Source organism: Syngnathus floridae, chromosome 20 (genome assembly GCF_059516105.1).
Source record: "Syngnathus floridae isolate MCC-2025c chromosome 20, RoL_Sflo_1.0, whole genome shotgun sequence".
NCBI lineage: Eukaryota > Metazoa > Chordata > Actinopteri > Syngnathiformes > Syngnathidae > Syngnathus > Syngnathus floridae.
Window position 1 is genome coordinate 7,389,109 of NC_142432.1, and position 12,750 is coordinate 7,401,858.

At 46.5% G+C, this 12,750-nt stretch overlaps 1 protein-coding gene across 1 annotated transcript; it reads left to right on the forward strand.

Moving 5' to 3' along the window:
* Window positions 1-132: 132 nt before the first annotated feature.
* On the forward strand, window positions 133-12,516 carry LOC148381131 (phospholipase D1-like). The gene is made up of 27 exons (XM_088364074.1): window positions 133-285; window positions 785-888; window positions 4,186-4,368; window positions 5,632-5,792; window positions 5,882-6,024; window positions 6,154-6,262; window positions 6,342-6,407; window positions 6,498-6,556; window positions 6,645-6,737; window positions 6,827-6,979; window positions 7,137-7,286; window positions 7,685-7,768; window positions 7,976-8,057; window positions 8,132-8,242; window positions 8,299-8,481; window positions 8,550-8,769; window positions 8,878-9,006; window positions 9,149-9,267; window positions 9,349-9,462; window positions 9,548-9,658; window positions 9,786-9,874; window positions 10,271-10,384; window positions 10,496-10,545; window positions 10,785-10,919; window positions 10,983-11,136; window positions 11,303-11,420; window positions 11,492-12,516. The coding sequence occupies exons 3-27, from the start codon at window positions 4,218-4,220 to the stop codon at window positions 11,714-11,716; spliced, it is 3,123 nt and encodes a 1,040-aa protein (XP_088220200.1). The 5' UTR covers window positions 133-285; window positions 785-888; window positions 4,186-4,217; the 3' UTR covers window positions 11,717-12,516.
* The last annotated feature ends 234 nt before the right edge of the window (window positions 12,517-12,750 follow it).

Consider the following 12,750-nt stretch of genomic DNA (forward strand, 5'->3'; position numbering starts at 1 on the left):
ATGAAATTGTTTTCAGAGAACAAAAGGCATGAAAACATTGTAGTAGTATTGTTGGCGCGTCGTCGTCTTCTCATTTCCCGGGCAGCAGGATCCGGAATGTCGAGCTGCTTTGGAATGCAGACTGTTCCTGTTTTCTCCGCCTGCGTGTGTGCGTTGCCTGTGACGTGCGCCATAAAGCGACGTAGGTACACGGTACCTGTTTGCTTTCAAGGAGGTGTCACAAAATGCGGGCGGACGTCGTCGGTACGCTACAAAGCACACCGTGCTGCTGATGACTTCTTTGAGGTATTTTGAGAGGTTTATTTTGAAGGTGCCTTTTTTGTTTGTTGATAAATTAATATGTATGTTAATGCATTACATTCGATATGATAAATGCTATATAAATATAAACTACTATTGGCAGTATTTATTTTCAGGCGGATTTTTCTTTAAATAACTGGTTAACTTTGTTTGACATGTAAGCAATGACTGAAAATATTAAAATAAATGTAACTAGATTACGTACTCGTGTCAGTTTGATTTATTAAAATAAATGTATTTTTTTGGGACCGTTTACATGTAAGTATTTAAACACTTTCCATCGCTCATATGCCCGTTTTCAAAATAAAACGCTTCTGTTAAAAAATGCAGAGTTTATTTATAAATCCACTGTATTTTATGTATTTTGCATTACAACGGGTGAAAGATGTCATTTGTGGGCTGGATAACTTCTTGTGCTTTCAAAATAAAACCCGACGCCAGTAATGGTGTGAACGTGTTTATTCCGTGTACTTTTATTTTGAAGCCCTAGGAAGTGCCGGTGCGGCGAATCTATTGAGTGAGGCGTAGGCTTCACGTCTACCTCACGCGCTGAAGCTCATTCAAGCAGTTTCTTCTCTTCTGGAGGAGGTAAGACGTAAGCTGCTTCTGCATCCGAGATGTGTGCGCTTGCGTGTGCACGTGTAAATCTTAAACTGTAGCTCTGAACGTGTCGCGCGTGGGTATGATTTGGCCAAAGTTTGCATTTGTGCGCGAGCGTCAATTAATCACCGTGCACGAGCATCACCGCGGAGCCTGCTCTTCCGGTGTGGGCGGCAAGTCAGGGGATGCTGCTGCTAGTGGCTGTGGTGATGGTGGGGGTCTCGATTGGATGACAAGCACGTGATCAGCTTCTGTTTTTTCCTCCACCGCACTTCCTCCTCTTGACTGGAAATGAGCACGTTTTTTCTTTTATTTCGTCAGGTCTGTGTTGGGATGACTTATTTTTTTAGTGCTGTTGGAATGTGTAGTCGATTATGACCACAAGTGTCTAAAATTTATCCCACATTGATCTGCAAATTGCTAGTGAGCAACCTTGATAATGCATTGCTAAGTTATATGAGTTGTGGCACTGATAAAGTTAAGTATAAAGGAAAAGACTGGCAAACTTTGGACTGCAAACCTGAATTCCGAAAGCCGTTGCCATAGTAACCACATACATCTGGACCAAATATGTCTGAAATAAACAGAAGTTAAGATGCTCTACAAGTTCACCGTGGGAGCTGTAGTTGCCGCGTAACAAATACAAAGGTAGCGCCATTACTCTACTTTTATAATCCCTTCTTCCAGACTGTCTCGACGGCATTTACATTCTTAAAATGACGCCGTTGGTATTTTGACAAGCTCCTCTTGGTTGGTTTGTGTTGAAAGGCTGCCCACAGGAAGTGTGAGGAAAGAAGGTGTGTGTGTGTGAGAGACCTGCTCTTCCACTGCAGCTTGTTCTCTTGAATGAACATTGATTGGATGTCAGACTGGGTTTGGTGCTGCTTTTGTTATGTACAGCTAAATCATGTGTGTGCATGTGTGTGTGATTGTGTGTGACTGCAAGATTGACTTTGTGGGTGTGCATGTGTGTGCTTTAAGTGGCCACCCTACTGTGCACTTAGTACTCAAGGTGAGCACGTGAGAGGTGCAGCCTTTTATCAATAATCATCAGCCGTCGATGTAATGGACAGAGAGTAGCTTGTGAATCTTTAATGGCGGCAATTTATGTTGGCGTTGCTCCGCCATGTTGTTGTTGTTAACAAAGTTCGACCTGTGTGAGACCTCACTGAAACAAGTCAGAAGCAGATGCTACAAAAGAACAATCAACCTGACCAACTTTTCAAACATGTTGAGCGTGAAATTCCGGTCGTGACTCTTGCCACAGTGATGCTTGGCCAAATAGGATCTCGCACTCTTGTCAACTTTCCAACCCTTGAGCGAGAATACAATCAAAATACAAAATCAAGACAATCGGTAGGACGGCCATGTTTTGCTCTTTTCGGGTGATGCGCTCGCCGCTGAATTCCTGACATATGTTTCACTTAGCGCTCGTCAATGTGGTGCTTGTGCGGCCGGTTTGTTTTCCTGGCATTTTTTTGCCGTCAGATTAGCCCCACCTCATGATGAGTGACAAGATGCGACAAGCTGACCTTTCACCTTGACATCAACACTCGGGCAGGATGTGTGTTGTGTGCACGCACTAAACTTCCATTTGTGTTTCATGGACAATAATTGGAAGAAGTCATCGGAAATCATTTCACATTATGTCAATAAATGACAATCTTGCGGTTTAAACTCGATTAATCGGTCAGCCGATATGAGTCTGTTGCTGTGCCCAAAGGCAAAGTCAGATGAGAACGCTTTTTTCCCCTTGATTACTTATCTCTTTGTGGTTTACCTGACATGATTAGGAGATAAAGAAAGATCACAGCGTCGGTAAACAATGTTTTTATTGATCTGCGGACATAATCGATTGTCGCATTCTTGAGTTGACGTCACAGCTTTTATTGCGTACGCGTTGCTCACAAAGTAAATCGAAAGCCTACCTATTGTGTTGTCGATTGTATCCAATGAATTGTATCTGTTTTTAAACATCAACTAAGCTTTATTGATCTTTAGACGTATTCAAATATTATAAACTAAATGCTTGGCACCTATTTAGTTTTGCTAAAAAGAGTCATGTGAATACGTATTAGGGCTTTGACCGATTTTATCAGCCAATATTAGCTTTTTAATATATATTTATATATGCATTTCATCACAAAGACATTTCAATGCGAAACTTGATACATATGGGATTTCGATTCTGCTCATCATGTGCAATGTCAACAATGAGTCAGTGGCCAGGCCACTCTGCTTCTGGTTCGTCCTATTCGTCCATCTGAAAGTAATCGTGTGAACTTGCTCATGACACTTATGTGCGAAATAGTTTTAGTGCTATGTGAAGAAAAAGTTGGCCATCATTCCTGCCCATCACAGATACACGCACGCATGCACGCACACACACACACACACGCACACATGCAGGTAGATTGACCACATTCCAACCCTGCTGGCCTCTCATTGGCTGTCCAGCACACTCAGACAGCCTGACAGGCCAATGGCGTCTCTTTCCTGCCCAGTCAGGTTTCTCTCCTCTGCACGCCGCACTACTCTGCTTGACCACCTCACACGCCGTCTGTCTGTCTGTGTGTGTATATCTGTGTGTGTATACGTATGTGTGCGCGGGCTTGCGTTAAAGAGTGAAGAGGGAGTACACAAGGTGAGGATGAGGATGGTCTTTCTTCAGGTCAGTGAATGCCAGTATATATATATATATATATATATATATATATATATATATATATGTGTGTGTGTGTGTGTGTGTGTGTGTGTGTGTGTGTGTGTGTGTGTGTGTGTGTGTGTGTGTGTGTGTGTGTGCGCGCGCGCGCGCGCGCGTGTGTCGTGCGTGTGCGTGTGTCGTGCGTGTGTGTGTGTGTGATAGCGCAATGATGGTGATGATGATGCGTTCTGTAGCAGCCTCAGCTTTGTCGCTATGTGTGCGTGCGTGTGTGTGTGTTCCCAATTAACATGAGTGCTAAACTGCTGTCAACGCTGTCTGGATCGTATATTATCCTTGAAAGCAAATGTTTGCTGACCATATTTAGGAAAGGAATGGAGTGAGTTTTCCGAACAAACTTCACTCAAATTAACCATTTGAGCTGTATTGTTAAAAGTGTCATAAATCTTTGGAAGTGGGAGTATAAGAAAGTACTGATTTGTGGCTACAGCATTAGCCGCTGTGGTGTACGATGACGGCTAGCTAGCAAAGTTGACCTTTGTAGTGAATCATAAAAAAAATCTGTAATGCAATGAATTGCGATTGTCCAAGTGTTTCCTCACCATCCATACCTGTCCCTCCAGGTGAGCCTCGGGCTCCCAGCTAAGCGTTAGCCATGTTGGGTCAAACCCAGCCGACCTCCAGCACGCTGCAACTGGTCGCCAGCGACATGAGCGGCATCATGGAGACGTTGGACGCCCGCGAGCTCGACACAGGCGACAGCAGCAGCACCGGCGGATTCTCCACCAACGAGCCCGGACAGCCAGGTGGGTCCAACTTCTCGTAGACCAATTGCGTCCGATATACAAGACTGTCTCAGAAAATTTTGAATATTGTGAGAAAGTTCTTTATTTTCTGTAATGCAATTAAAAAAAGAAAAATGTCATACATACCGTATTGATTACAAATCAAGTGAAATACTGCAAGCCTTTTATTATTTTTAATATTGCTGATTATGGCATACAGCTTAAGAAAACTCAAATATCCTATCTCAAAATATTAGAATATTTCCTCAGACCAAGTAAAAAAAAAAACACTCATAACAGCAAAACAAAATCAAACATTTGAAAATGTCCATTAATGCAAAGGGAATCCTTTTGCACGGATTACTGCATCAATGTGGCGTGGCATGGAGGCAATCAGCCTGTGGCATTGCTGAGGTGTTATGGATGCCCAGGATGCTTCAATAGCGGCCTTTAGCTCATTTGCATTGTTGGCTTTGGTGTCTTTCAGCTTCTTCTTCGCAATACCCCACAAATTCTCTATGGGGTTCAGGTCAGGGGAATTGGCAGGCCAATTGAAGACAGTAATGCCATGGTCAGTACAAGTGGCTTGACCATGGGAATACGGCTATTTTAGCCCATTTCCCGGACACGTCTGTGAACAGTGGCTTTTGATACTTGGACTCCAGGTTCAGTCCACTGTTTTTGAAGCTCCCCCAAATTCTGGAAGCGACTCTTCTTCTCAATGCTGTTAAGGCTGCGGTCATCTCTCTTGGTTGTGCAGCGTTTCCTGCCACATTTCCCCCTTCCAACAGACTTTTTGTGGATGTGCTTTGAAACTGCACTCTGTGAACAGCTTTCTTTTTGTGTCTTACCCTCCTGATTGAGGGTGTCAATGATGGTCCTCTGGAGAGCAGTCAGATCAGAAGTCTTCCCCCATACTTGTGATTTAGTTTACTGAACCAAGCTGAGTGTTTTTCAAGGCTCAGGAAACCCTTGCAGGTGTTTTGAGTTAATTAGACAATTCAAGTGATTAGTTGTATACCCTACTAGTATACTTTTTCATGATATTCTAATATTTTGAGATAGGATATTTGAGTTTTCTTAAGCTGTATGCCATAATCAGCAATATTAGAATAACAAATGGCTTGCAATATTTCAGTATATATATGCAATGAATCCAGAATGTATGACATTTTTGTTTGTTTTAATTGCATTACAGGAAATAAAGAACTTTATCGCAATATTCTAATTTTCTGAGACAGTCCTTTACAGCCCAGTGCTACTTTAAGTTTGATATCATTACAGGGGAGGGGCTGCCCTTCCTGGCGGTGTACAACACAGTGGGCTTCAAGGACTGCAAGTCGGCCTTCCTGTCCTATCCCATCACCGCCAAGATCCTGGAGGTGGAACGCTTCACCTCAGCCCAGGACCGCTTCAACGTCAGCCAGCAGAGAAGCGTCAGCAAGGTGCCAACCAAGTCCAAGCAGTCATCTAACGCAAGCCCCCAACTTTAATCTGTTAACGTGTCCTTGGTGCGCAATGCGTGATGTTTCAGTCCATGCCGGCGGTCTACAAGATTGAGATGAAACACGGTGAGTTCAAGTGGTTGGTGAAGAAGAAGGAGAAGCACTTCCAGGATCTTCACAGAGACTTGAAGACGTACAAGGCTGTCCTCAACCTGCCGCTGCCCACGCGCCAGTACGTAGCGACAGGAATGTAGTGACAAAAATCATTTGGATCAGAAAATGTTTCACACCCCATGTACATATCTGATCTGTATAGACATAGACTTCCACATAACTGATGGTTTTTTTTTTTTTTTCCCAGTCACACCATCAGGAGGCGAACAGCCTCAGGGGAGGTTAGGGACATCCCCAATCTGCCCCGAGGAGGAGGAGATGAGCTTGTCAGGGAGGAGCAAGTGTCAAGCCGCAAGGTCCGTCAATAAGGGGTGGGGGGCTTGCTCCCAGTTGACATTAGCTAACGTTGATGTTCCTCTGCTGCTTTTTGTCCAGAAACAACTGGAAGATTACCTCAACAAGCTCCTCATGATGCCAACGTATCGCAACTATCACGGCATGGTAAGCAGCTGCTGAACTTTGTGTTGACATAGAACGTGTGGTCACTTATGCTCCGCTCTGCCCGGTTTTTGTTTTTGTTGTTGTTGTCAGGTGGAGTTCATTGAGGTCAGCCAGCTGTCATTCATCCACGATTTGGGTCCGAAAGGCTTGTAAGTGATTTGGATCGGCCAATCTTGACATTTTGTAGTTAACACACAATTTCTAATTCGCTCAATTGTTGTGTGTGTGTGCTCGTAGAGAAGGAATGGTTCTGAAGAGATCCGGCGGCCATCGAATCCCCGGACTCAACTGCTGTGGTCAGAGCAAGATGTGTTACCGCTGGTCCAAACGGTCAGCATGGACGCTAAATCACAAATCCCCAATGCTAACAGTTAGCATCTATGTACCTTTTGAATGTCATTTTCTTTGTTCATATGTAGGTGGCTTGTGGTGAAGGACTCATTCCTGCTGTACATGAAACCCGACTCGGGCGCCATTTCCTTCGTGATGTTGTTCGACAAGGAGTTCGACGTCAAGATGGACTCCAAGGACACGGACACGCAGCACGGCGTGCGCGTCGACAGTCTGTCCAGGTCAGCACCGCCACACCCATCAGGAAAAAAAGCTAAAGCATTCATTCCTTAGGTTTGATAAGGTTAACTTGAAGGTCTATGTACGAGTCAGCTAGCGTGCTGAACGTAACACGACCAAGTCCAACGTGAAGGCAACCAACCACATGTGTTTGTCCAGGTCCCTCGTGCTCAAGTGCAGCAGCTACCGACACGCCCGTTGGTGGGGGCAGTCCATCGAGGGCTTCGTGCGGAAGCACGGTGCTGCCTTCCTCACCGACCATCGCTTCGGCTCCTTCGCTAGGCAGGAGGAGAACATCCCTGCCAAATGGTAACCACGGCAACCGCCTTGTCATTCACTTCACTTCTATTTCACCTTTGTTGTGAAACGCTTCGAAAGGAGCCAGAGCTTCCATCTGGAAAATTAAATGGGTGTGTGTGCGTTTATGAGTGTGTGTGTGTGTGTGTGTTTTCACTAACGTAACACGACACAAAGTGGGGGGAAAGTGAGCCTCTGTTGTCTGTCACCTGTCCCCCTGCTGGGCAACACTATACCATCTGTGAGATGCATAAGTGTGTGTGTGTGTGTGTGTGTGTGTGTGTGTGTGTGTGTGTGTGTGTGTGTGTGTGTGTGTGTGTGTGTGTGTGTGTGCATTTTGAAAAATGAGAAAGTTTGAAAAGTGATTTTATCCAGTTATACTGTGCATTTTTGTGTGTCTTTCTGTCCAGGTACGTGAATGGGAAATCATACATGGAAGATGTGGCCAATGCTCTCGAGGAGGCCAAAGAAGAAATCTTCATCACAGACTGGTGGTGAGTTCTAGTGTGTGTGTGTATGTGTGTGTAAGTGTATGTGTGTCCGTGCGTGCGTGCGTGCATGCGTGCATGCGTGTGGAGTCCACTGAGTTCACTCGGTGGTCACATCTCGCGGAACATTTGTGTTTGAGGAGATCAGTTACCATCTGAGACTACGACACATACACCCAACTCCTCACTCCGTGTGTGTGTGTGTGATGTCAGGTTGAGTCCAGAGATCTTCCTGAAGAGGCCCATCGTGGAGGGCAACCGCTGGCGTTTGGACCACCTGCTGCGACGTAAAGCGGTGAGTGTGGTGGCAGGCGGGGTCTGGTGGCGGGAATTCCAATCGTGACCTCGGCGGTGACGCTTTGCCAACAGCAACAAGGCGTGCACATCTACGTCATGCTCTACAAGGAAGTGGAGCTGGCGCTGGGGATCAACTCGGGATACAGCAAGCAAACGCTACGCCACCTTCACCCCAGCATCAAGGTGAGCGTGTGTCCGTTTTTTTTTTTGTGTCTCTCGTGACCCCGGTTGTCGCACAGGTGATGCGTCACCCCGCTCACGTTTCGTCCGCCGTTTACCTGTGGGCTCATCACGAGAAGATCGTGGTCATCGACCAATCGGTGGCCTTCGTGGGCGGGATTGACCTGGCGTATGGTCGCTGGGACGACCGAGAACACCGACTCACCGACGTGGGGAGCGTCACCTTCTCGCAAACGGAGCAGGTGGCCTCACATTGTTGCGCCGTCCATTTTGCAGAATTGTCACATTCAATATTTTGTCATTGTCTTAGGCCGAGGCGTCGTCCGCTAACTTAGCTGCCCAAGCTAACGGCAGCAGCGGCGGCTACGGGAACGCCGCCTTCTCGGCCGATGACGTGGTGGTGCAGCCCAAGATCAAAGGTCAGAGCAGAATGAAGCGGGCGAGGATGAGCTTCAAGCGCCACCTGCAGAAACATGGACTGGCCCACGCCGACAGCGACGATGAAATTGACCCAGACTTGACAGTACTAGGTGCCGTATGCCAATAAAACACACACAATAAAATGTTAGTTAAAAAAAACCCTCTCACACATCCAAACACTTGCTCATGCACGCTTGGACGTCTTTGCCGCGTTTCAGGGAGCGAGGCGGCGCCTAACCTGCAGTCGGCCCAGGACGACCTGTGCGGAGACACGCGCTTCTGGCACGGCAAAGATTACTGCAACTTTGTGCACAAGGACTGGATCGAACTGGACAAACCCTTTGACGGTAAACCGGACCATTTGTATAGTATTTTTTTAGCATGTTAGCTTTTTTGTGACACTGCTTTAATTAAATGTTGCTCTTTCTGGGGTTCCCCTCAGACAGTTTGCGCAATCTGTCCACCCAATTATCTTTTTTGGTCTTCTAGATTTTATCGACCGTCACGTGACTCCCAGGATGCCCTGGCACGACATCTCGTCAGTGGTTCATGGCAAGGCAGCACGCGACGTGGCCAGACACTTCATACAGCGATGGAACTTCACCAAGGTCCGGCCAGCTTGAAAAATTCTCGCTGAAAATCGATGAATTCCTCGGCCATATGGTTTGACGTGGAGTGTTTCTCGTCAGATCGTCAAGCCCAAATATCGTATGCTATCCTTCCCGTACCTCCTGCCCAAGTCGCACACCACCACCGGATATCAGCGCTACCAAGTCCCCGGATGTATCAACACCAAAGTTCAGGTTGGCCGCCATTTTGTCTTCCATCCTTAAGAAACAACTTCACAAGCATTTTGATATTCGATTGATTGACTTACTGCCTGCTCAGATCCTACGCTCGGCGTCTGACTGGTCAGCGGGCATCAAGTACCACGAAGAGTCCATCCACAATGCGTACGTGAAGGTTATTGAGAACAGCCAGCATTTCATCTACATCGAGGTAGAACGTTTTTTCACTCAAATAAATGTTTTAAGCCTAAGTTTAGGCGTTGTAAAGTTGTCACCATTGCCAGTGGCAACACAGATATTATTTTACAATGGTGTGTGTTTTGCGGGTTTCCTTCCAGAATCAGTTCTTCATCAGCTGCGCAGACAACAGACATGTCTTCAACAAGATCGGCGACACCATCGCCGAACGAATCATCAAAGCGCACAGGTTATGCGTGATTTTAATCTTGTCGCTGAATATGTGTTTATTACCTTTTTATAGCTTTGATGTAATATTCTTCTGCGTACCGTGCGGCACTGTTGCGCTATTTTCGGGAATGTCTGCTGTACGCGCACTTGCTCCTTTTTTTTTTTTTGCTCCTTTTATTTATTTATTTATTTGTTGTGTATTTATTCATTATTTATTCAGCACGCTTTTGTTATACTTGTTTACTTGTTTGTCTGTTGTGAGCCATGTCTTGTCACCGTGGGATAGGGGGAACGAAATTTCGGTTTCTTTGTGTGTCTTTGGCATGTGGAGAAATTGACAATAAAGCTGACTTTGACTTTGACTTTGACTTTGATATTTCGTGTATTAAGAAGCTGATTTGTTTTCGTCTTTCAGGGAAGGGCAAAAGTACCGCGTGTATGTAGTCACGCCTCTGCTCCCAGGCTTTGAAGGAGACATCAGCACCGGGGGAGGAAGTGCCATCCAGGCCATCATGCACTTTAACTACAGGTAGGTGAGTGTGTGCGTGTGTGTGCATGTGTAAGTGTGTGTGTGTGCGTGTGTGCGTAGGTGTGTGATTCCTTTCAGGTCCTCTCTTTGCTCATGTTCTGTCCTACGCAGGACCATGAACAGAGGCGAGCACTCCATCATCTCACAGCTCAAAAGAGAAAGTAAGTCACCTGACAGGAAGTCTGATGTGCTAAATGCTAATTCCCTTAGCTTGACTATGGTGTTTTACTTTGTATGTTAGCCTTAAGCTAGTGGCTGTTTTTATATTTCGGTTTAACGATACAATTTTCATTCTCTTTTGTCTGGAAAAAAAAAAATACATATATATATATATATATATATATATATATAATTTTAAAATCTGAATTTTGAATGGGACATTGTTGTTGTGATGCTGCAGTGGATGACCAGTGGATGAACTATATCTCCATTGCCGGCTTGAGGACGCACGCCGAGCTGGAGGGCAAGCAGGTGACAGAGCTCATCTACGTGCACAGCAAGATGCTCATCGCTGACGACAACACCGTCATCATCGGTAAGCTCGCAGACACGCCGCTGCCGCCAGCGCTGACTCGGCTAACCGGTGCACGACCCGCAGGCTCGGCTAACATCAACGACCGCAGCATGCTGGGAAAGCGGGACAGCGAGGTGGCCGTCATCGTGGAGGACTCGGAGATGGTGCCGTCGTTCATGGACGGGATGGAGTATCAGGCAGGACGCTTCGCGCTGCAGCTTCGCATCGAGTGCTTCAAGTATGACAGATGCGGCAGACATTGTTATTTCCTGTTCCATAAGTTTTGGGACAAAGCTCCTTATGTTTCCCCCCTATGAGCCCAATGTTATAGAAAAGGAATGGAACTTTTGACCATGTGATCTGCCTTCTGATGATGTTATCCCTTCTGTCGGTCTGTCTGTCAGAACGATATTGGGCGCGCACACCGACACCAGCATTGATGTGTCGGACCCAATCAGCGATCATTTCTACAAGGAGGTCTGGATGAGCATATGTGCTCGAAATGCGACCATCTACCAGAAGGTACAAAATATTTTTGAAATTGGGGAATTTTCTAAGATGATGACATGTCGGTTGTTGTGTTGCCTGAGCAGGTGTTCCGCTGTCTCCCGTCCAGCGACGTGCGCAACCTCCAGGAGCTTGAGAACTACCTGAGCAAGCCGGGGCTGGACCAGGAGGACCCGGCCCGAGCTCAGGAGGAGCTCAAGAAGATCCGGGGCTTTGTGGTGCAGTTTCCTCTGCAGTTCCTTTCCGAGCAGAACCTCCTACCTCCCATTGGCTCCAAGGAGGCCATGATGCCCATGGAGGTTTGGACCTGAGGCCTTTTTGGTGGGACTTGCAGGAACATCACTTCACCCCCCCCATCGATCCTCATGAACTAGACTGACAACAGCAAAAGACACTAGCGTCTCCTCGGCCTCCTCGCATGTTCCCAAAGTGCCAAACGTGCACCGACTGTTAAGCCGGCCCACAGGAAGTCGTCAGTCCTCTGGGAAAACATTCCAGCCGTCGCCTTAACCCCGACGCGATGATCTCGTCACGGGAACCGTCCCACATGCTGCACTGACTGGCTAATGCCCTGCTACCCCCACTCACAAGGATGTCATCCAACCACGGGTGATGTCATCAATCTGTGACGAGCATGTTTCCGGCTCTGTGGCTTTCGTGTTTGTGCTCAGCATGTTTGTCATATGAAATGATCGCACATTCTTCTCCTTTCTCTACTTCTCTATCTCCTCCCCTTTGTACTCATGTTCTCGTTCCTCCTCTTCCTTTTTTTTTCCTCACCTTTCTTTTACCCTTCCTATTCTCTTTGTCTTTCTCCTTGTCTCCATTCTCCACCATCTTCTACTCCTCTTCTTTCTCTTCTCCTTTTTCTCTTCCTCTTTTCCTCTTCGCCCTACCCCACTTCTCTTAATTTTTCTGTTCCCAGCAAGTGAACGTTGCTATTGCCCTGCATGTTGCGTGTGTGTGCGTGTCCTCCACCAAATGCACTATTTGCACAGACTCTTGGCATGTTGCCGTCTTCTCACATCGTTGTGTTGCGGTGGCGAGCATCTGGACGCCACCTCGTGCTCCTTCGAATAAACAAATCTTGCACACACACAAAATACTCTGACACTGGTTGCCATTTTGTGGTCTTGGTTCTTCAACAACTCCAGGCTGACATACTTTTAAAAGATTCACACAAGTAGGTGTGAAAGTTATTTTCTGGCCTTAGAAAGTGTCCTAATTTTCCACCTGTCGCCACTGGGTGGTGCTAGAGGAACAATCTGAATACTTGAGTCGACACGGTTCGGGTTTGGCCTCCCCACCTGCAGCGGATCTCACTCACTGGTTCTTGTTTTTGTTT